This window comes from Heterocephalus glaber, unplaced genomic scaffold, assembly GCF_053883595.1.
Source record: "Heterocephalus glaber isolate CG9 unplaced genomic scaffold, H.glaber_assembly_v1.0 deba00001538, whole genome shotgun sequence".
In the NCBI taxonomy this organism is placed as follows: domain Eukaryota; kingdom Metazoa; phylum Chordata; class Mammalia; order Rodentia; family Bathyergidae; genus Heterocephalus; species Heterocephalus glaber.
In genome coordinates this window covers 867,995-891,941 of record NW_028258333.1, presented here as the reverse complement: position 1 = coordinate 891,941, position 23,947 = coordinate 867,995, and the positions used below count along the sequence as shown (strand labels likewise).

Sequence of the window (23,947 nt, the reverse complement as noted above, 5' to 3'; positions counted from 1 at the left end):
CTCAGAATGGAACCCAAGCCATGTCCCATGTCAGGAGCACATGCCAATACCATGTGGTCAGCACATTCTTTCCATAACACTCCCCCAACAAATAATCCCTTGTCCAAAGTTGAAAGGACCCACACATTCCATTTTGTGTACATTCCAGAAACTTGTTCATTGAACTGAGGCAAATCTACTTTTCCAGGAAAAGGGGCAACAACGGGGGGACAGAGCAAGGGCACTGGAGGACGTGACTTACTGTTCACCAGAGTGCTGCGTGGCGGGGTCTGGGGGCCTCTTGCTCATTCCCTTCTCTGCCATTTTGGAGCCATGAGACCTTTGTGAGTTACTTAACCTGGCTGAATCTCACTTGTCCTCATCGTACACTGGAGCTGATAACAGGTCTCGTCGTTGTAGCAAGCATCACTGGTGAAGATGTTTGATGAGATAAACCCGATCTTGCCTGGTTCATGGAGAAGGCTCAGCAGTTTTCAGCTGTTTCTGCATTGCATCAAGCCTAAGATGCATATTTTTCTCCTGTTTTAATGTGCCTCCAATACATGTCTGACTCCCAGTGTTGTGTCGAATTGCAGTGGTGCATCTTATAATCAGTGGACTCCTGATTTGATGAAATATGGTCTTGTGATTATTGTATTATCATTACTAAAGAGATCTGACTATGAAGTAATAATGAGACTGCTTTGTGAGCTGTGAACAGTAAGCAGCTTTATTATTTTATAATAGTGTGGCACGGATTTCTCGAATGAAAGACTCTCCCAGGGGCCTCCATGCAATGGCTAAGACAGATGAATGTTGCCTTCTAGAAGTGGCAGACTTTATGCAGATCGGCCTTACTCTAAGCAAGCTCAAGATGGGATCCTCTAGATTTCTGTATAGGAGAGTTGTACAAAAGCACCCAAAGTGTGTTTCTCAACATTCTCTTCATCACCCCTTCCTCTTCAATAAGCCTTTTTGGACAACTTTGTCCTGATGACTCCTCAACAAAATTTCAGTATTGAAGTCATACTCTATGTCCACATACGCATTATTGATAACATGTATAAGAATACCATGCTTCACCCACACATACCCCTCAAAATGCATGCAATAGAGAGAAGTCTTCAAGGATGTGTGAAATACTCTATGATTCGGGACAATTTTGTTTGCACTCAGTGTTTTCATGACATGTCAACTGTGTACAGGAAGACACACAAACCGTGTACTTTATAAGATGTCCACAGTGGGCTGCCCACTCTACGCTTGCCACAGGCTAATGTGGTCTAGTTGGTTTTAGGCCAAACTACCTGAGCAACACAAAGGAAGGTGGGACTCTTCTGGGCCATATTTAACTTTTGTCATTGAATAAAACTTGTCTCAGAATTAAGTGGACATTTTTTTAAATGTGCATGTTAGTCTACGCCATTCAAATAATCATCATTAACAAGATTTCTACAGTAGCTCCCCAATATCTTTTTTTCCCATAATGTTATTTCTCTAGTCCCTGAAATGAACATCCCAATCAACAGTTTTCCCCCAATATTCCCTACAATTAATCCTGTGTTAGTTAGAAAGCTTTCTGTCACTATAACAAATAGCTGTAATAAATCAACTTATAAAGAGAAAAGGTTGATTTGTGCTCATAGGTTTAGAGATTCTACCTTTAGATCTGTGGTGAGGCCACATCATGGCAGAAACATGTGGCAGAACAAATCCATTGACCTCATGGCCTACAAATGAAAGAAAAAGAAAGAAGAAAGACTGAGGACCCCTTATCTCTGCAAGGGCACAACCTCCACTGGGCCCTCCCTCTTAAAGTTCTGTCTCCTCCAGGAGGACCTTACTGGGGACCAAGCCTTTGCCAGGTGGATCTCTCAGGGATATTCTGGATCCCAACTACAGCAAACCATGGGACAGGATTCTATACAGCCCTGATCTCAAGACCAAGTTCCCTGGGCCCTCACCTGGCCTCCAGGCCTCAGAGGAAGGGCTCTGGAGCAGCATAAATAGCCACATCACTTCCTGCTTCCTCCTTCCCACTTCCAGTCTGTGATTTCTGCTTAGCTGAGGGTCCAGTGCAGCAGGAATGATGGGCTCTGGGGTTACAGTGCCTCTGCCTCCAAGTAGATGGGGGAAACCCAGAGGTTTCCAGAGGTATGGTCCAGAGGACAGACAAAGGTGCACAGGAAATGAGCTCTGCAGAGCTGGAAATCTCTGCATAAAGTGGTGAAGAATTAAGGCTAAAGAAAGGTGGAAGGTGATGAGGTGAGAGCCTCAGTTTATGTGAAGATGACATAGGGACAGTCGATGAGGAGGCAGCCACTTCACAGAGCAGAACTCCAAGGAAATGGTGCTGCAGCGGGGAAGCCTGGCCATTTAGCTACACTTGCAGCCACATGGTGAGCAGCTTTGGGGTGTCACTGGTGCCCACAGCTGTTGAATGTGATTCCCTAATTCCCTGGCCACTCAGGAGCAGGCTGAGAGGGTCAGGTTTCCCTTAAGGAATGATTTAACCTGCATTTAACCTTGAGTAGGATTTCCAGGTAAATCGGAGGCCAGAGAACAGCACCCTCACTGTACCCCTACCCAGAAGACAGGCAGTTTACTTGATGCTCAGCTAGTCAGGTGATCCAAGATCAACCTCTCCTCCTTGAAAAAAAAAAAAAAAAGATTGTGTAAAATCCTGGGAGGAATGTAAATTAGTACAATCATTATGGAGAATAGTGTGGCACTTCTTCCAAAAAACTAAGTAATTAAATATTGAACTACCACCTGATCGAGCAATCCTACTACCAGGCATATAGCCAAAGACAATGAAATCAGAACACCAAAAAGATACCTGCAAGTCTATGTTTATTGTAGCACCGTTTACAATTGCTAAGGTATGGAATTAACCTAGGTATCCATCAACAGATGAATGGATAGAAATAACATGGCATATACACACTCTGTTGGTCAGCTTTTCATTGCTGCAACCAAATACCTGAGAAAAACAACTTAAAGGAGGAAAGGTTTATTTTGGCTCAGGGTTTCAGAGCTTTCAATCTGTAGTCAGCTGGCTCTAGTACTGGTAGCACTGTGGAGCTAGGCGACCACTCCCCCTCCACCTACCTGAATATGGGCAACACCCAGGGCTGTTCCTCCTTCCATTGTTCTAAGAGAAGCCAAAAACACAATAGCAAAGACCCAGGAAATCACTCCAGGCCAGAGTGCATGCACATTAGATCCCATAGTCTGACCTTCAGTAACTTAACTTTTCTCCACTCAGTTCGTTAAGGATCCATCCATAGGATTGCCTGTCATGCACGTGATTAAAACAGTGTATTCTGGGGAAGACTTGCATACTAAGGTGCTCCTGAGATGACTCAGCTCCCTGTCGATCATACCAGAGAGATCCAATGAGATCTTCATTCTTCGCCCCTCCCACTCCCCGCCCCACGCCCACCGTCCCAGCCTTTTTCTGTTTGAGACAGCTTTTTGTTTCTCTTGGCACGGACCTGTCCTGAGTGCACCTTCCTGTTAATTTCAATAACGCAGCTGCTTTTCCTTTTACCGTTGGGTTTGCACTTGCAATTCTTCATTCGCTGTGCACAAAGACCTGGAATCTATTTCCTAGATGCATCACACATGGCATCCAGGCCAAATCATTGAATGAGACAAGTAAAGCCTGGGGTCCCAGGAGGAGTGAGGCCCTGCAGTTAACTGCGTCCTTGCCTGGGCTTCCAACTCCCCATGTGTGTCAACACCAGAACGCTTCCTTGTGTGGCTTCTCATGACAGACACGTGCACCTGCCTGCCCGCCAGTTGGCACGTGTTTGTTTTGTCTTTCTCCTCAATGACTTTCCAAGCTCCAGTGTGTCTAGAAGCAGGAAGCACTTTCCCCTCCTCAAGTTTACAGTCTTCCGTTTACTTATGTAGACTCCCTTTAGGTGGCTCTATAATAGAGAAATGCTTATCTTTTCAAATCCTTGGTTTTGAGTTGGCCTGCTTCACTGTGCAGGAAATTGACCACAGCTCAAGGTTCACGGTCAGAATAGCCTTGTTGGTCCCAACACCTGTTATGGGGAAAGTGCTTACCTGCTAAGGCCCCCCCACTTCCTCGAAAGTGGTGACCATGTCTCAGAATATGAGCTTATTTCACAGTTGGGTCTTTACAGAGGTGGAGTGCTTACTGCTTCACTTCTGCAGCTTTACTGATACCTGTGGCAGGGCTACAGTGTGAAAGAAGGAATCTTTGACCTGGTTTAGTGTCTACAAATAAATCTGTGTCGAATCCTGAGACGCTGCCTTAATTGGGGTCATGAAAAGACACAAAAGAGCAGAGGTTGCTATACTTTGTCTACAAAGGCCCAACACAGTAAAGATACTTTATTTTGAGAACACATGGCCTCTGTCGGTTATTCAACCCTATTATTTTAACACAGAAGTAGCCACACAAAATGTATAATCAAATGGGCATGGCTGTGTGCCAATAAAACTTTACTGACGTGAACAGACACCAGCTTGGATTTGGCTCACAGGGTATAGTTTATCAGCCCCATGAAAGAGAATAACCTGAATAAAAATAAACATACAGTGGAGCTAATATGTTACTATTTCTGAAAAAGCATTAAGGTGCCATGTCTGTAAAATACTTTATCATAAACATATGCAGATTATATTAACAAGATCTATCTGCAATTGCCATCCAAGAACTGATGCTAACTCTCCTTTGTCTGTCATCATTTAAAAAGTTGTGTGAAACTGTTGAGCCGATGAGGTGATGGTAGTAAGACCTGAAATCTTTCCTTTGTTCTTCTAGTGATGAGTTTCTATCTAATCAACTAGAGCGGTAGGATCATTTATATCTTTTAGTTGACAATATGACAAAAATTTAAAAATTACTAGATGGTGTCCATGAGAATTCTGTTTAGGGGATACAGTTAGTACGAATGAAAGAAAAGTCTTACAACAATAATTCCTAAACCTAAAGTGAAGGCAAAGGAAGAGGTCTGACCTAGATTTTATAAGTCTGAATGTCTAGAAACAAGAGCCCGTCGAGTCATAAGTCAAAAAAAGCCTGATGGAATCTTCTCACTCACAATCCATCCACATAATCAGAAAAGTATATTATTTCAAACAACAGTCTGAAGGCTCCTAAGACTCACTCTTCCATTTCATCATTTTGCATCTCAGATGCCCCAACCTTGAAACTCAGCTCAGTGTGCGCCTGCACACCTGATTTCTTCTCTTCTGAAAATGCTGTCGTGCTTTGAATGTGGCCCTTTTGGTTTGTGTGTTGGAAACTTCATCCCCAACGTAACAGTGCCAAGAGATGAGACCTTTGAGACGTGATAAGGGGCTGAGAACGTAACGCACTGGGAAAGCACTGGCCTAGCATGTGTGAGGCCCTGGGTTCAATTTCCAGCACCAGGATGGGAGTGAAATTAGGCCATGAGAGACTGAGTTAATGAGTCTTGTGGTTTGGCTCTAAAATGCCCCCTTGGCATCTCAGGCATGGGAGGTGACCAGATCATGGGGTGCTGTCCTCACCAGTGGATTCATCCCCAGGTGAACCCATGGCTGAACATGCTATGAGGAGGGGCCTGGTTTGAGGTGGTCACCGGGAGTCTGGCTTGGAAGGGTGCGTCCTCGTTCGTGCTCCTCTCTTCTCTCTCTGCTTCCTGGCTGCCAGATGATGCCCACCTTTCTTCCAGCATGCCCTTCGGTGGGGAGCCAATGTACAATGGACTGAATCCTCAAAGACCTTGAGCCGAAGTAAACTTGTGCTTCCTTGAGTTGTGGATGTTGAGTGTTTCTGCCCCAGTGACAGGAAAGTGACTAATACCATGAAGGAGTACATTCATTATCAAGAGAGCAGTTTTATCATCAAAGCAAATTCAGTCCTTACTTGATCTCTCTCATTCTGTCTCTGTCCTCCCTGTCTATGTTCACTCTTTCTCTATCCCTCACTCTCTTTTCATGGTGCCTTCTACCACGCTTATAAGGCAGCAAGAAGCTCCCTCACTCCATGAACCCCCTGACTTTGGTGTCCCCAGCCTCTGGAACTGTAAGAAATAAATGTCTGTTCTTCATGAATGACCAGTCTGTGATGCTTTGCTATGCAGCAGAGTGAACCAAACAGAAGGCAACAGTGAGCAGTGGGCACTAGCCTCACTGCTGCCTCACAGCCCACCCCAGTGGCAAGGGACCCTGTGGCATTCAGACCCTTCCATGCCTTCATGCGTGTCTGTAAATCATACTCATACCTGGCACAACATGGGTGCTGCTTGCAACCACAGTGCACTCATACACACCATCAGTCAATGTCTTCTCAACTGTGATAAAAAATTTAGAGAGATTTAACTTTAAAAAGGGACACTGATGTGATGTTCATAAATCAATGAACTAAATATTAGCCTTCATAAGTGTTGTAAAAACAGTCAATGATTAGTCTGCGGTAAGCACAGTTCTTGATCATTAACACCATTTCATACACAGCATCTCCTGACGTGCCTCTGTCAATACTTCACAGCACACAACATTCACTTTCTAACCAGTCATGTGCGTAAACAAGGAGGTATTAGGAATTCTAAACTGCGGCAGGCTCCCCAGTTCATGGTGGGCTAAGTTCCCCAGAAACTGTGGATCATGAGGCGTTCAGTGATCCTCAAACTTCAGCCAGCATCCGAATCACCAGGAAGGCCCCCACCAGTTTCTGGTTTAGCGGATCTGGGGTGAGGGAAGAACTTGAATTTCTTTATAAGCTATTAGTGATGCTAACGCTGCTGGGCCTGGACCACACTTAGAACCACTGCTCTGGAGAAGAGGTCTGCAAACATCCTGTAAAATGCCCAACACATGCTGTGGCTTTGCAGCAGCCCCCTCACCACCACCACCACCGCTGTGGGACTACGCAGCTATGCTGCTACAGGGCGGAAGCTGCTATGGACAACACATGCCCGGGTAAGGGGGATGTGCTCCAGGAAACTGTGCACACGCCCAGACAGCAGGCTGGATTTGGACCTGAGCCACAGTTCACTGACCCCTCAAAGCCCTGCCCTTCTTCCTGTGTGATCACTTAGAAGTGATAAAGTATACGCCAGCCAGTCCACACCTGCCCCACACCCGAGTCTTCCTGAAGGATCTTGGCTTTCTATAACCAGAAACAGAAATGCCATAACATTGAACTTTTGTCTTTGAAAATGTACCCCAAGGAACCACTGGCAGAGCTGAGAAAATGTACCCCAAGGAACCACTGGCAGAGCTGGGTGCAGTGGCACAGGTCTGTAATCCTAGCATTCTGGGAAGCTCGGGTCAGAGGACCACAATTTCGAGCCCAGCCTGGGTAATATAGCAACTTAGTGAGACACTGCCTCAAAATAAAAAAAATTAAAGATGGCTGCAGATGTAGCTAAGTGCCAAGCCTTGGGTTCAATCCTCAGTAACACAAGAAAAAGAAAAGGAAGCATAAGTAGAATCTGTCCAGAAACAACCCAGCATATGAACATTGCAAAGCTTTAGGAACTGGGGCACTGTTCAGCACTGTAGTTTGTTTGGAGAATATCAAAGCCTACCTCTGTCACTTGTCACCAGGCATGTTCATCCTCCAATGGACTAGACAGGCTCAGATCTTATCTTCGCTTTCCAGAAAAGTCCTTGGTATAAAGTAGGTGCTCAGAAATATTTGTTGAATGAAAGCCTACAAAATCAATAAATTCCTTCTAGCCTTGAAATTACTAGTTGTAGCCCAGGAGACTGGTACTGCACCTCCCTGACCCCACCATTCCAGCCCTAGGGTTGTAGAAATGAGAACAGTCCGCCAGCAGGGAGCTCAGGGTGAACAAATGGCATCACCACACTTGGGGAGACGTTAAGGAGAGGGCTCTTTCCAGGCTCTCAGCCACGGAAGCGGCAATAGCTCCAGGACCACGTGGCGCTCCAGGCTCTGAAATGAAGCTGGAGAAGATGGAAACAGAATCCAATGCTCTTGATGGTGAGACACTTCGGTGAAGTCCGGGTTTTATGGGTGGTCAGACTCGCTATCAGGGGGATCAGCAGGGTAGTCCTGGCCAGTGGCGGGAGGCAGGGGAAAGGGGGGAGCAAGACTTTCTGTTGGGTAATTAATCCTGTACATGAAGCCACCCAATGGCCATGGACAGGGAAAAGTGTAACAGGAGTTAGTGAGAAGGGAGGTGGGATTCGAATAGGCAGTAGGGTCAACGGCCCCAGAACGGAGTCTCCCAACCAGGGCCCTTTGGGTGTCTCACAAACACATCTGGCAGGTGTGCTTCAGCTGTCAGGGACCCCTCAGAGCACGGTCAGTGGCCATCGGCTCAAAGATGCATGGGCCCTGCATGGACACTGTGTGACACTGCACAGACTGGACCCTAAGACACCTCCAGGGTAGAGGTCATATTGCTTACACAGCGGCCTAAGCTTCCTCTGAGCCACACACAAAGAGCCCTCATGGGTGTCCTACTCCGAACCCTCTCCTGGCTAGAGAAAGTTTTACTTCCATCCTTTATAACTTTTATTTTCTTGCCTTTATATGTTTTAAATAAATTTGCTTTCACCCTATCTCCTCCATCTGCAGTTTCATTCTTTGTCACCATGAGACAAGACCCAGTCCTCTGGTAACAGACGGATAAAGAAAACATGGTATGTGTACACATGGAATACTACTCAGCCCTAGAAAAGGAACAAATCCTCTCAAGAATCATAATTTGAATCAGCCATGAGGACATTGTTCCAAGTGAAATAAGTCAGAGAAGAACAAATACTTCATGATTCCACTTCTGTGAGAATAATCATCCAACTCATAGAAACAGGGGCTAAAATGCTGAGTGCCCGGAGGTGGAGGAGGATAGGGTGGAGACTCACCATCCCACTGGTACAAAGGTCAATTACACAAGACAGACGAAGAAGTGGCCGAGATGCACTGCACAACCCTGGGCCTGTAGTTAACAATGCCGAATTGTAAACTCTGAACTTCGTCAAGAGGGGTTATGGTTTAGAACGTCCCCCAGTGTGAAGTTTGAAGATGCGTTCGTTGTACACACGAACCCACTCCCTGTGATGAATGTAATCGCTGTGTACTCAAACATGTACTAATAAAACCTTTTAAAATGGAACGTTATCCAAAAGCCTCCCGTGCTCAGAAGCAGGGATCGAGGGAGGTGATTGGATCAGGAGGTACTCCACCGGTCGGCGCGTCCATCCCCCCCCCCCCCCCCCCGGCCAGCGTGGCATGAGGAGGCGGGGCCTGGCTGGAAGCCAGTGCTGGGTGTGATCCCCCGGGGTTCCTCTCCCTCTGGGCTCTTCCCTCTCTCTCCGCTTCTCGGCTGCCATGGGAGGAGGAGTGTCCTCCACCAGGCCCTTCCTCCACGAGTTTCTGCCTTGGAGCCCGCTGACCGTGGACTGAAAACATGATCCAAAATAAACCTCTCCTCCTTTTAAGTCGTGAATGTTCAGTATTTTGTCCCAGTGACTGGGAAGTGCCTAAGACAAGAGATCTTACGTCAAACGTTCTTATGCAATTTTTTAAATCCACTAGAGGCACTACTTTTTAATTATGTGCCGTTCTCCAGTTAGCAAAGAGAAAAACTAGACTCTGAGGGCTGACACTCTTCTGACTAGCAAGAGAATTTACAAGCGATCTATAACCTAGTGGGGAGCTAAATTAATTAAGTAAGGCCAATGAGGTCGTTTTGCAGCTTAATTCATTAATAACAGCTACCATTCAGGAAGCACCACACTTCCCTAAAAGGGGGAGACTCGGGGCTTGGTGCAGTTCTCTCCGACTCACTTTACAACTTGAAGTTACACAAGGTATGAGGTTAGGGGTGGGGATGGGATTGGAGACCAGGAGAATCCTTACCTCTTGACACTGAATTCCAGAAAAACCCAGAGGGGAGGGTCAGGGACTTTGAGAGGCAACAGGGCATACATAAAACTCGGTATGCCTCCCTGGGTTGTAAATATCCACTGTCCTGTGCATCAGCACGGGGAAGGTCACCCACAACTCAACACCTGAGCTCCAGTAGGCTGAGGCCTCAGGCTGTCACGTGCTCTCTGAATCAGATTGGTCATGCAGGAGAAGGGCACGTTGTGGCGGAGTGCATTAATGACAGTTCCTCAGAGGGACAGGGCCAGCAGGAGAGTGTGTGTGTGTGTGTGTGTGTGTGTGTGTGTGTTCCTCAGAGGCACAGGAGAAAAGATTTACTGGAAGGAGTTGGTTTCGTGGAACTATAGAGGCTGCAGTTGGTATTTCTTCTCTGAAGCCTGCAAGTGATTGGAGGCGGCCCAGCGCATTATGGAGATAATGTCCTTTGCGCAAAGTTCAACAGTTTGAATGTTCATCTCATCTACAGAAACACCTTGCAGAAACACTTAGAATAATGCTTGGCTGCAGAGCTGGGTCCCAAGGCCCAGCTGTGTTGACTCAAAATGAGCCATCATGATGAGTCACCTGCTGCTGGTGTCAACACAGAGAAGGTCGCTTGTTGATAACCCCAGAGCCTCCCTGGCTTTCCTCCTTCCTGAGACTACAGGGGTCTTCTCTCCTCTCCTCAGTTCGATAGCTCTTCCAGCACTGTGTGAATACTCCAATACAAAGTCAGTTTCCCTTTAGAAAAGAGGCTCAAAAAAAGGGAAAATGACAATACGCATAAGTGACAGAGGAGACATAAGTTAGTCAAATCCAAGCCGTGTTGGCCCAGCGAGTCCTCCTCTGGCATTTTTGCTGAGTCCAGCCAAGCTTTCTGACTTCCTGGTGTAGAAAGCTTAAGTTACCTTTTCTCTACCAAAAGGTCCCAGGGTTCTTGGTTCAGGAAAAGAAAATAGTCATGTTGCAAATCTCTAATGAACCACTAAAATTGTATGTTTTCTTTTTTCCCCATTGACAAGAGGTATTTTATTACTTTGTGTCAGTGAAAAGCTCCCAAATGGTGCCCCAGAGGGTCCCTCCAGCCCTAAAGGATAGGTTTGAGATTTGTTTTTATATGGATTCAAGCAGTTGTATTTCCCAAGCTTGGACCTTTTCTAAAATTAAATCAGAACTAGACTCTCTGCAAACACACTTAGGACTAAGATCTAACAGAAGTCATTATTTACAACCTTCTCAGCCTTCGGCCTGAATGGAATAATTAATCCATGATGAGAAACCACTTGCTGAGAAGAAACATGGTTTTAAAAGAAGCTCAGGTAATTTTACCAGGACAAATAGGCTTAAATTCACTGGGAATAGGACCTGTCGTCTGTAACCCGCAGAACAGGAGGAGAATAAAGCTGAGATGGGAAGAACCCACAGGTACCCTCCAGAACCCAAACGTTAAGGGCACGGTGGCAGTTTAGTTTTCATTACCACAATGAAGTACCTGAAGCAAGCTACTTTACAACAATCAAGATTTATTTGGCTCACAGTTCTGGAGGTACAAGGTCTAGAGACCTGGTCTGATGACCTTGTTGCTGGGGGTCCCAAGGCAGGACATGGTGTCACATGGCAAGAGACAGAGAGGACATGTGCGTGTCTTTCTTCCTCTTCCCATGAAGCTATCAGGGTTCAAGCCTGGGAGCTCCTCCCTCATGAACTTAATCCAATCCCAAAACCCCTCCTCTAAATGCTGTACTACCTCCCAAAGGGGATTAAATCTTGACACATGAAGTCTTGGATGACACCATAACATACCAAACACAAAGAATTGAGCTCATGTTCACACTGATTACTGGTAAAGAGCTAGATTCACCAATAAAGTAATTCAAATCTTATTAAATAACCATATTTTGGGACCCTTTCTATCAGCCAGGCAATCACAGGAACCTCTTCAGTGATGAGTCCCTCTCAGTCACGCACTACCTTGACACAAGGGACTGAGGACAGCCCCATGGTCTTCCAAATGGGCTACAGATTGAGTTAAAAACAACCCTATCTAGTTTTCTCTGGAAGCCTGGAGGGGCTTTATGAGTGGTCAATTCTACAGATTAGTGGGTGTTATGATTTATATCTAGCTGTTCCCCCAAAGCCTCATGCAGTTATAGATGGAGCTTTAGGGAGGTGACTGGATCATGGGCGTTTACAGCTGGCTTGCTCATGGAAGGCAGGGTCAGATCAGAGAATGAAAGAGTTCATCTCCCTCCCTGGCGCCTCCCTTCTCTCTTTGCTTCTTGTGTGCCAGACAGTGAGCAGCTCTCCTCCGCATCTCCCTCACCATGCCGGCCTGCTTGGGAGCCAGCTGACTACAGACTGAAACATAAGCCAAAATAAGCCTCTTCTTACTTAAACTGTGGGTGTTGGGTACTTTGTTCCAGCAATGAGGGAAGTAACTAAGACACTGGGATTACTGAGAAGCAGTGACTTACTATCCAAAGCCCACACCCCCCTCCCATTGAAGGGGCTGCCCAGGGCCTTGAAAGGGCCTGAAAGCCAGAGCAGAATGGGGGACCCCCAAGAGTCCACCTGCTAACTGGGCCGCTGGGACAACACCAGTGTGCACTGCAGCCCCAGCCTGTGGTAGGACGAACATCCCCACCTGCCTACAGCACCAAGGTTGTTTTATTAATCCAGATTCCTTTAGATTCTGCATTTTGATCAATACGTGTCTGATGAATAATCCAGAAGAGCAAAATGTGTTCCTGGGAACCTTGGGATTTTCCTAGACCTATTCAAGAGGTCTGGGAAGTTAAAACTATGATCTAACCAAAATTTGTTTCCCACTTTCCTTCTCTTTTGAGGATTCCATTTGTTGCCCAGTGGCTCCAAGACAGAACATGGCAAGAGACTCGATGGGGATACAGGGTGAGGATCCAGCTGTTTTCTTTCCGACCACACTCAGGGCAGGGCCCATACTACCTTCCCATGCCCATCCCTCCCGGAGTGAACACCTGGGAGGCACGATCTGCTGTGAGCCACCTCCACAGGGAACAGCCTCTTCCTGCTGCCTGTAGGTGGAAAGGCTCAAATCCATCCTCCTCTCACCACCCTTCCTTCCCCACTGCCAAACAGTGACAGCCTCTCCCCACTCGAGAATATTCATCACCTTCTGCCTGGTATTGCAAGTCTATTTCACTCTGTTACTTCTCTAAGAGAGCCGGCAAGCAGTGTGCTTAGGGTAGACTTGTGTTTTGCTCCCTAAGATTTACAAAGCCTCTTCACTGTGCCATCGCCTATGCCCCGGCTGACCTCCTAGAGGGTGCGCTGTCCCACGCTAAGGTGAGGGTGCCGAGACTTGGAGAGGATAGGGACTCTGGAGGGCCTGTGTTTGATGTGGGGTCAGCCTGAGTCTCAATCCCAGGTCTAGAGGCACCCCCAGCCCCATGCTTGGTCATTTACGCTTTTCCCGGGCAGTTTCCTGGGAAATGTCTGAGCAAGGCCACGTCAGACGGAAAGGGGGACAATCCCATTTCCTTCCTGTGGTGTGTCTCTCACGCTTTTTGAGTATGACACACTCACACCTAAAGAGCCTTTGGAAAGGTTTTCTTAAGGGCAAAGGGTAAAATAATGTCCTAGTACTGTTGTCTCCTGGATAGATTATTTCTAAATAGGTAACAAAACTATATTTTTCTTCCATGTCAAATTTTAGGCTCCCTTGAGATTACTCTGTCTTGCTGAGTGCCTCTTTATTCCCAACGTCTTTGTCATGTTTATTTTGCATACTTATAGGAATTCATATACCCTTGTGAGAAAGTTTTTACAAGGAGATAAATGCTAAGACATAATATTGAGTAACTATTGGAATCTCTAAGTAAGATAAGCATTATTGCCTCCCATGTGGAATTGTAATCCCAGAATGTGTTAAGTAGCTTGCACAAGGTCGAATAATGACTCAGAGCGAGAGAGGGAGAGAGCCAGGGAAACAATTTATCTCTACTCTTCTTCTTGTTTCTCTGCTACAACATTTTTTTCAAAGCATTTGGAAGTTCTGTAGGAAATCAGTATTCATGGCTGCACTAATCTCATCTTTTTTGCAGTTTCTATTTTCTAACTTCCCCATAAAGATAAGAGGGATATTTTTCCAAGTTTCAGATTGATTTTTTTCCTTCTAACCTCTTTTACTAAAGTATAACTTCTTATGTGACTAAAATTGACCTCTGTGTTATTAGCTGTTGAGTTAGAAAAATTCCCCGAAGTGTTTCTCAATTACCCTGTGACTGAGTGATAAGTTGAAGCCCAATGGAACCCCCAAGAATTCTTCACATGTACATGTGTGTGTTTGTGCATATATGTGTGTGTGTGTGTGTAAGATACATAATATTCCATCATTTTGTTTTTGGTACATGTGTATCCTCTTCAAGTATTGTATGTCTGTGTCAAATTTGTTATCTCTAAGTTCGTATTATTTAAAACCTATATAACATAATATCCTGAAATATTCTGGGTGTTATAAAGCAAATTCACGAATGACTGCTGCTTTCCCTTTATAAGCAAAATCAATAATGAAGAAGAAATTCTGTGTCTTGAATAAGAACATAAAAATTCTCATCTATCAGAAGATAGCATAGGAAGACAAAAAGTAAGAGTTAGCCTGGAATAAGTAAGGGATTCGTTGACTTCATTGATAATGGAGTTCTTTTAATATACAAATGGACAATTCATGTACTTCATAAATGTTGGTGAAAAATACCCCGTGGCAGTGATAGCACTACATTCTCTAGTACGGTCTGTGAACCACTTTGAAGCGTGGAATCAGTATAGTGGCAAAAGCTAGGTTCTCTCCGGCCTTCCCACCTAGTCCCATGGGGCCCCTCATATGCTCAGTTTCTCCATCACAAAGGCAGAGAAGTTCTCAGCTCTCAGGATAGCTGTGGGCAACAAATGAGAGGATACAGAGCTGAACTGCCACAACATCCCAGGCACAATTGCTACAGATTGGATGTGAAATGCCCCAAAAGGCCCATGTGGCAAAGCCTTAGTGCCAAGCTTGGTGCTACTGGGAGGTCATGGATCCCTTAAGAGATGAAGTCTAGCAGGAGGCTTGAAGGGGGATCCTGGGCCTCTCTTTGCTTCACAACCATGAAGTGGGCAGTTGTGCTCCACTGTGTACCCTCAACATGATGTGCTTTCTTACTACAGACCTAAAAGCAACAAGACCAATCAATCAGGGACTGGAGCCTCCAAAACTGTGAAAAGCAGACTAAGTAAAGAGATCTCCATACTAGCAACAGTCTTTCCACCATAAGTGACTGCATAGCTAAGCACAAAACAAACAAACAAAAACAATAGAAATAGGAGAAGGCAAAGCAGCCAAATGCATTCCAAAACTCCCAACTCCCCAAAGCCAATCTATGGGGCACTGAGGGGGAGGAAAGCAAAAGCCACACAGCTGAATTATTTAAAAGAATAACCAGAGACTAAAAATTAGATCAACGAGGTGCTCAGCAGTCTCACAGAAAATATAACTAATCAGATAATGATGGTGAGAAATAAAACAATCAGAGAGCTTACAGAAGACACTAATAAAAAGCTAGCTGAGCTAAACAAAATTATACAAAACATGAAAGACCAGCTTAGCAAAGAACTGGAGTCCATAAAAAGTTACAAACAGAAATCCAGATTAAAAATTATATTGAAAAGTATGGGCAACAGAAGTGACTAATGTGAGGACAGAATATCAGAATTAGTAGACAGGGATGTTTTCAAAGACCGATTACTCAGAGATGCATTAAAAACAACAGGAGAAGATAAAAAGGGGATTCAACAGCTGCTGGAGGATGCTAAGAAGACTAAGATTAATCAGAATGAGTAAAAAATCAAAAGACAGCACAAATGGTATATTAAAAAAACTTTACAGAAATAATAGCAGAAAACTTTCTAAATGTTGGGAAAGAATTAAACATACTGATGAGGCATATAGAATGATTAAAAGCCACAATCAAAATAGCCACAATCAAAAGAGAACCTCCCTAAGTCACATCATAGTCAAAATACAAAAAGTTCAACACTGAGACAGAATCTTAAAACTGCTAGAGAAAAGCAATGAATCACTTATAAAGGCAATTAAAATTACAGCAGACTTCTCAGCACAACCTTAAAGGCCAGGAGAGTTCGAAGTAAAATCTTGGAAGCCCTAAAAGATAACAGCTTCCAATCCAGATTTAAACTCCTGCAAAACTTTCCTTCCAAATTTATGGAGAAACAAGGTAGTTCCATGACAAAGGGCATCTTAAGAAATTCATGACCACCAAACCAACACTACAAAAATTCTCAAGGATATCCCAGAGAGAAAGAAGCCAACAATGCCAAAAACGCTAATAGAATGAATATACTAGGCAGAGTGATCAGTTAAGGAGAAGGAGAAAAAAGGGAATCAGCAACAGGAAGATAATATAATTACAGGAATAAGTCAATACCATTCAGTAATAACTCCCAGTGTGAATGATCTCAATTCCCCAATCAAAAGGCACAGATTGGCAAAACAGATGAAGAAACAAAAGGCAATAATATGCAATATACAAGAAACACATTTAATCCAACAAGAAATACATAGATTAAAAAGCAAATGATGGAAAACAATATTCCATGCACAAGAACCTAGAAAAAAAATCAGGAGTAGCTATCTGAACTTCTAAGTGTATCTGAATTCAAAGTGTATCAAATTCAAAATGTATCTGAATACACTTTGATTTTCAGACAAAGTGTATTTCAAGCCAAAACTGATCAAAAGAGGCAAAGAAGGTCACTACATATTGGTTAAGGGAACAATGCAACATGAAGAAATAACAATAAAAAACACAGATGCACCAAGTGCAACCAACTTCATAAAACAAACATTACTGCACATTGAAAAATCAGATATGGGCTGGGGATTTACCTCAGTGGCGCCACCACCTGCCTCACAAGCGCAAGGTCCTGAATTCAATCCTGGTACCAAAAAAAAAAAAAATCAGATAAAACACCAACACAATTATAATGGGGAACCTCAACACCCCACTGTCACAAATATATAGATCAAATAGACAAAATATCAACAAAGAAATATCATATATGAAACAAATGGACTTCCAACCTTCCAACAAATGGACTTACTTGATGCCTAGAGTGTTCCACCCAGTAACAACAGATACACATTCTTCTCATCAGGGCATGACACTTTCTCCAAAATATGCTAGTTCATAAATCATGCTTAAGTAAATGCAAAAGAATCAAAATTATCCCATACATATTATCAAATTATAGTTCAGTGAAACTAGAAATCAATGGCAAAAGAAACCACAGAAATTATACAAACACGTGAAAATTAAACAATACCCTCTTGAATAGTCAGTAGTCACAGAAAAAAATCAAGAGAGAAATTAGTTCCTAAAATCAAACAATAATGGCAGTATAACATACCAGAACTTATGGTACACAACCAAAGCAGTCCTAGAGGGAAGTTTATAGCTGTGAATAACCACACACTAAAATAGAGCAAGCCCAAACACATAACCTAATGATGCACCCCAAGGTCCTAGAAAAATAAGAACAATCCAACCTGAAGATCAGAGCAGAAATTAATGAAATCAAGACTAAAAATAAAAAGCAATGAATTGAAGAGCCAGTTCTGTGAAATAAACAAAATAGATAAACCCCTAGCCAGTCTTTTAAAAAAGGGAAGAAAATAGCCAAATCAAGGCAATTAGAAAGAAAATAATGAAATCACAACAGATTCTGCTGAAATCCAGGAGATTATTATTAATAACTCCTTTGAGAATCTGTCTTCTAATAAGAGAATGCAGAAGAATGGATAGATTCCTAGACACATATGAATACCAAAGCAGAACTAAAAAGACATAAAAACCTTTAATAATCTAGTATCAGGCAATGAGATTGAAGATGTAATTTTTTTTAAACTACCAACTAAGAAAAGCCTAGATCCTAATGTGTTTACTCCTGAATTCTACAAGAACTTTAAGGAAGAACTGATGCCAATACTCCTCAAACACTTCAATGAAATCAAAAGGGAAGGTGTACTCTCAAAGTCATTCCTGGCAGCAAACATTATCTTAACTCCAATATCAGAAAAAGACCCTACCAAAAAAGAGAGCTACAGGTCAGTCTCTTTAATGAACACTGACACAAAAAATCCTTTAAAACATACTGGCAAGGGGCTGTGGATTTAGTTCAGTGGTGCCACCACCTGCCTCAAAAGTGCAAGGTCCCAAGTTCGATCCCCAGTACCAAAAAAAGAAAACATATTGGCAAACAGAATGCAACAAATTGTCAAAAAGAATATCCATCCAGACCAAGGATTCATTCCAGAGATGCAGGGATGGTTGAACTATATAAATCAATACATGTAATGCAACACATAAACACAAGGAGTGACAAAAATTACATACTCATCTCAATTGATGCAGAAAAATCCTCTGACAAAATCCAATATTCATTCATGATTTTTTAAAAAAAGAAGCCCTGAAGAATATAGCTATACAAGATCCTTATCTCAATCTGATAAAAAGCTATTTATGACAAATCAACAGCTAACAACATATTAAATGGGGCAAAGCTGAAAGCTTTTCCTCTAAAATCAGAAACAAAACAAGGAGGTTCACTATCACCACTACTGTTCTGTATAATTCTTGAAGCATTAGCCAGAACAATCAGGGGGAAAAAAGGAATATGTGTTGGAAAGGGAAAAGCTGAATTATCATTATTTGCAGATGACATGATCTACACAGAAGACCAAAAGTCCAAAAGATGCCTAGAATTAATTACCAAGTTCAGTATTGTAGTAGTAGATATAGTGTACACACACACTAATGGTATTTCTATACACTAATAATAAACTCACCAAGAGAGAAATTAGGGAAATAATACTTTTCACAATAACATCAAGAAAAATGAAATACACAAGCATTCACCTAACTAAGGAAGTGAAAGGCCTCTATACTGAAAACTGCAATACTCTGTAAAAGGAGATTGAATGGAATGATATCCTCTACTTCTGGATAGACAGAACAAATATAATCAAAATGGCCATACTTCTAAAACTGATACACAGATTTAACAATCCCAATCAAAATGCCAACAGCATTCTTCACAGAACTAGAGAAAACAATCCTAAAATACAAATGGAACCAGAAGAGACCTAAATAGAAAAAGCAATCCTGGGCAACCAGAGCAAGGCAAGAGGAATCACAATTCTAGACTTCAAAGCTACAATGATTAAAAACATCAGAAAAACAGACATGTGGATCAAGGAAATGGAATAGAGAATGCAGAACGAACTCTGACAAAGGGCCAAAAACCTAAGCTGGAGGAAATATAGTCTCTTTAACAAATGGTGCTAGGAAAACGGGCTATAAATATGCATAAAATTGAATCTAGACCCATATTTCTTACTGTGCACTAAACTAAAATCAAAATGGATGAAACAGCTAAATATTAAAGCAGAAACACTTATCTGCTGGAAGATCAAATAGGTAAAATTCTTGAAGACATAGGTGTAGGCGTGGACTTTCTGGACAGAACCTCAGTTGCACAAGAAATAACACCAAGAAGGAACAAATGGGATCATATGAAATATTAAAGCTTCTGTATAGCAAAGGAAAGAAGGAGAAGAGTAAAAGACAAGCTACAGAATGGGAAAAACTTTTTTTGCCAGCTATTCCTCAGACAGAGGACTGATATCTAGAACTTATAGAGAAATCAATAAAATTAGACCCCTCTCCAAAGTAAAAGACTCAATCCAAAAATGGGCAATTTAAATAAACAGATACTTTTAGAAGGAGAAATAGAAATGGCCAACAAATACAGGAAAAACTGTTCAACATCTCTGGCCATTAAAGGAGTGCAAATTAAAACAACACTGAGATTCTACCTTACTCCAAAAAGAATGTCTGTAATCAAGAAATCAGATAACAAATACTGGAGAGGCTGCAGGGGAAAAAGGAACCCTCTTTCATTGCTGGTGGGAAAGTAAACTAGTACAACTATTACGGAAATCACTACAGAGATTTCTCAAAAACCAAAACTACAAACCATTAGAACCAGCTATTCTTCTCCTAGGTATCTTCCCCAATGATTTAAAGTCATCATATCCCAGTGATTCATGCATGTCCATGTTTATAGCAGCAAAATTCACAGTAGCTAAATCTTGGCTTATGTGTCCATCAACAGATGAATGGATAAAGAAAATGTGGTGCCGGGGATTTAGCTCAGTGGTTCCAGCGCCTGCCTCACAAGCGCAAGGTCCCGAGTTTGATCTCTGGTATCAAAAAAAAAAAAAAAGAAAAGAAAATGTAGTGTTTATACAGAATGGAGCACTTACTGCTCTGCCTCAAAGAACGAAAAACTTGAGGCATTTGTAGATAAATGGATGCATCCTGAGACCATAATGCTAAGTGAAATAAATCAGACACAAAAGCTTAAACATTGCATGGTTTCTCTTAAATGAAAAACCCAAAATATACAGAGCAAAATAAAAGATAAGTGATGGGGGAGTGGAGGAAGTAGGGAGAGTAGGGGAAAAAATGCAGCCAAAAGCAAAGGGTGGGAAAGGGGATACATAAGAATTAAGATCTATTATGTACATGTAACTCATACAATGCATGTAATCGTAATGTAATGCAAAAATGCACTGACAAAAAAGAAAATACTGTACATGCTTTTTAAAGTTCATTACTTCCTTAAACAACAGTATTTCCTTCAACAGGAATGCTTTCGAGTAGGTGGATTACTCCACACTGTACAGAGTAGCTTGGGTTCTATTCTAGATGGGAAACTACTTGTAGGTAGATGGGTGAAACGGGTTGAACGTGTGAAACTGAACATGTGCTTTCACGAAGGTGTCCCCACGTGTGTAGTCCTGGAAAATAGGTCACCACCAAAGGTAAGTCCTCCCACAGGTCAAGTCAGTTCAGGGGTGCCAGCAGCCACCAGAATCTGACTGGCTCTGCTCCTTCCTCAGAAAGTCATTTGTTTATCCCAGCATTTGCTAACAGTGCTGCTTGCTACTGATTCTGGATGCCACAGTGTGGGCATGCAACTTTATGTACTACAAAGGGAAAAAATGCTGCCAGTTAAACTGTGATATGTTTTCTATCAACCTAAAATGTTTCCTTTATATTCCTTAGAAAGTGTTTAGACTTAAGTCAGTGTTTTTAGCCATACAGCACATACATAAAAGGAAAAAACTTTAAGTGGTTAAGTATCTCCAAGTTTTTCCGAATTCAGAGTCCAAGTCACTATCTTCAGAATTTCTCACCCTGTTCCAGCAAGTGTTAGTGATGAAGTGCCTCTTAAAAGGCTGCTCCAGGGCTGGGATATACCTTGGTGATAAAGTGCTTTTCTTACATCCAGGAGGCCCTGGTTTCAATATTCAGCCCTGAAAAAGAAAAGAAAAAAAAAGGAGCACTCTACTATTGATTCCAAGATTTTCTTCTAAACTGCTGATAAGTGGTCTGGAAATTTTTGTGTGGACACAAGCTGTATCGTTACTGCTGCTTGGCCAACAGCTGTTGTGGTACTGAAATACGTGGGTGGGGTGCAAGATCAGTGAATACCTGTAATACGTCCATTTCTGAGTGCCCTGATGCAGAGAGATTTGGGTAGTGCTCACTTTAAGACATCCATAATATGCAGTGAATATAGAAATCTGGAACTCAGTCAAGAGACCAAGGAAAGAGAAACAGCTTTGTAGACCCGGCGTTTGTATGCAAATGGATTAAACTCATAACTCATGGGCCTGCATGTGGCCATCTGTTATGATCTGAACAAATCCTCCAAAGTTCATGGGTGGAAAACTAAATCCCCAGTGCCAAAGTGTTGGGAATGGGGTTCTTATGAGAGGTGATTAGGAAATGACCTTCATGAATGATGTTGCTATTGAAGAAATGAATTAGCCAGAGAGTGGCTATGATACAAAATTCAAGTTCAGCCCTCTCCTGCTCCCTTGTTCGCATCCTCTGGTCCTCCCTGCCTTCCACCCTGGGATGACGCAGCACCAAGGCCCAAGTCAGATGCCAGTATCATGCCCTTGCACTTCCCAGTCTGTGGAACCCTGAGCCAACTAAATCCTTATTCTTTATAAATTACCCACTTTCAGATTTTTTTCATAGCACAAGAAAAACGACTAAGATACTGTCTTAGCAAAGTCTAGGGAAGAGGGCCAATGCTGAGACTTGGGATAAATATTTAGAAATCCAGAAGAGAAGCCAGCCAACCCGACTGAGTGAACAGCCTTGGTGGCCCGAGAACTGGATGACAACCCTGAAGCTAAAGAGGACGGTCGGCTACCTCAAGCACTGCTAGGTCACAAGGGATGAGCGTGTAAAGAACCACTAGTTTCCGCAGCACGGAGGTCATTAGAGACCTCGACTTTTGCGTGGCTGTGGCCAGCGATGGGGGACCTTGGATGAAAAACAGATAGGTTGGCCTGGGATGGGAAGGGGTGAGGTATCCGAGCTCTCGCGACACCTTGTTGCCAAAGGTCAATGGCCAGCCGACAGCGGTGATGGTGTTTCCCTTTCCGAAGGTGTGGGGCCTGTCTGAATGCTGGATGGTTCCGAAAAAGGCGAGGGCTGCGACCCAGAGTACAAGGGCAAAGGGTCGGCTCTGGCCGGAACCCACTCCTTGATGGTAGGGGGACCGCACTGCCCAGGTTCCACAGCACCGCCTTCCTCACCCAAGGAGGGGGGTGTCCCCGCTCTACCTTCTCCTAACGGATCCCTCTCCCCCGGCCCCACCGCCCCATCTGGGGGTCTCAAGTCCGCACTGTAGGAGGCGCTGCAGGCCGGGCACTTAGCAGGCGGCCCCTTTGTGGCCGAGACCCCTCAGTTCCCCGGGGGCCCTGCACTGTGCGGTTCAGCACCCCACCGCCGTCCCCGCTTATCTAGCAGCACTAGCGAAGCTGTTCCCAAGAGGAAGCAGCCATCCTCAGGCTGGGCCCTTTTCAACTTCCTACGACTGTCCCTGACTCCCACCAGCCTGGTCCACGAGTCTCTAACCTCAAACACCCCGCCCTCGTTCTCCCGCTCAGCTCGCCACAGCAGTTTCCAACGTGGCACAGAGGACTGCGCATGCTCCATAGGGAGCGCGCCCAGGGGACCGGCGCGATTGCGTCAGGGCGCACGGCGTGGGTAGGCGGGGCCGCGCCACGTCGGAGCCAGCGGTCACGCCCCCGGCCGGCGGAGCTGTTGATGTGCCCGCGCGGCGCGCGCCTCCCTCGCTTGCTTACACTCGCGCTCACACGCGCACTCCCGCCGCGCAGCCGCCCCGGCCCGGGCCCGTCGGAAGCCCCGTGTCGCCATGTCTTCGCCTCCCGAAGGGAAAGTAGAGACCAAAGCTGGACACCTGCCCGCCGGTACCGACTCGTTTCCACTTTCTCGGGGCGCCGGGCGGGGCGGGCCCGGGTGCGGGTCGGGGACCGCGCCGAGCCCGCTGCGGGCTTCACACCTGTGGGCTGCGTGCGGGCGGGGGGGGGGGGCGCCTAGGCCAGCGCACGGCGTAAGAGGAAGTGTTAGCGGTTATTGTTCACTAGGGATGTGCAGATGCTTTAAACAAAATTAAAAGGCGACGTTTTTCATGTGATGATCGCATTCTGTACAGAAGACCCAAAGGAGCGGAGGTAATTCTTATGATCAGTCGCTCAATATGACTTATTTTACCACCTCTTTCATGTCCAGCTTTCTCTCAAAAGTCCTTAAAAAAAAAAAGCAAATCCTAGACTTCTGAGCCAAGGAAGTTAGGCCCAGGAAAGAGCCGTCTTTCCTGGAAAATGGGAATCTAAGCAGCCCTTACGTTCATGCCTGTCTCCTCCTTCCGCTCACAGTTCTGTGTGCTCTTTTGACTTTGTTCAAACCGGTCGATTTCCATTTCTGCTATCCTTTCTGGGAAGCCAGCTGGTCCATATGGAAGGACTCTGGTGAGCGGATCAAAGGCCTTAGGTCCCAGAAGCCGAGTCCCAGCAGGGTGGGGGGTGGGGGATCTCTTAGGGTCTTAATTGCACACATTAGTGCTAAAAACTCAGCCTTCTGGTAAGGGACCCTTAAAGGAACGTTGCTTCTTTTTTGT

General features: G+C 44.2%; 1 protein-coding gene and 1 long non-coding RNA gene across 5 annotated transcripts in view; one reads left to right on the top strand and one right to left on the bottom strand.

The window, feature by feature from the left end:
• Positions 1-22,993, bottom strand: part of LOC106009431 (uncharacterized) — a 41,753-nt gene extending 18,760 nt beyond the window's left edge. For 2 of the 3 annotated variants that reach the window (XR_002395133.2, XR_002395135.2), the window contains exons 1-6: positions 22,882-22,993; positions 21,141-21,260; positions 7,536-7,660; positions 6,228-6,296; positions 1,944-2,628; positions 1,641-1,709 (exon numbers count right to left, since the gene is read on the bottom strand). This is a non-coding gene — a long non-coding RNA (uncharacterized LOC106009431). Of the gene's footprint in view, positions 1-1,640; positions 1,710-1,943; positions 2,629-6,227; positions 6,297-7,535; positions 7,661-16,766; positions 16,817-21,140; positions 21,261-22,881 lie in introns of all 3 variants that reach the window. The other variant, XR_002395134.2, reaches the window with a different exon arrangement.
• Positions 22,994-23,037: 44 nt separating this feature from the next.
• Dap (death associated protein) overlaps positions 23,038-23,947 on the top strand; it is a 55,631-nt gene continuing 54,721 nt past the window's right edge. The window contains exon 1 of one of the 2 annotated variants that reach the window (XM_004845187.4): positions 23,038-23,237. In XM_004845187.4, coding sequence (XP_004845244.1) covers positions 23,183-23,237 — 55 coding nt within the window. In that variant the 5' untranslated portion in view covers positions 23,038-23,182. The remainder of the gene's footprint in view (positions 23,238-23,947) is intronic. The other variant, XM_004845186.4, reaches the window with a different exon arrangement.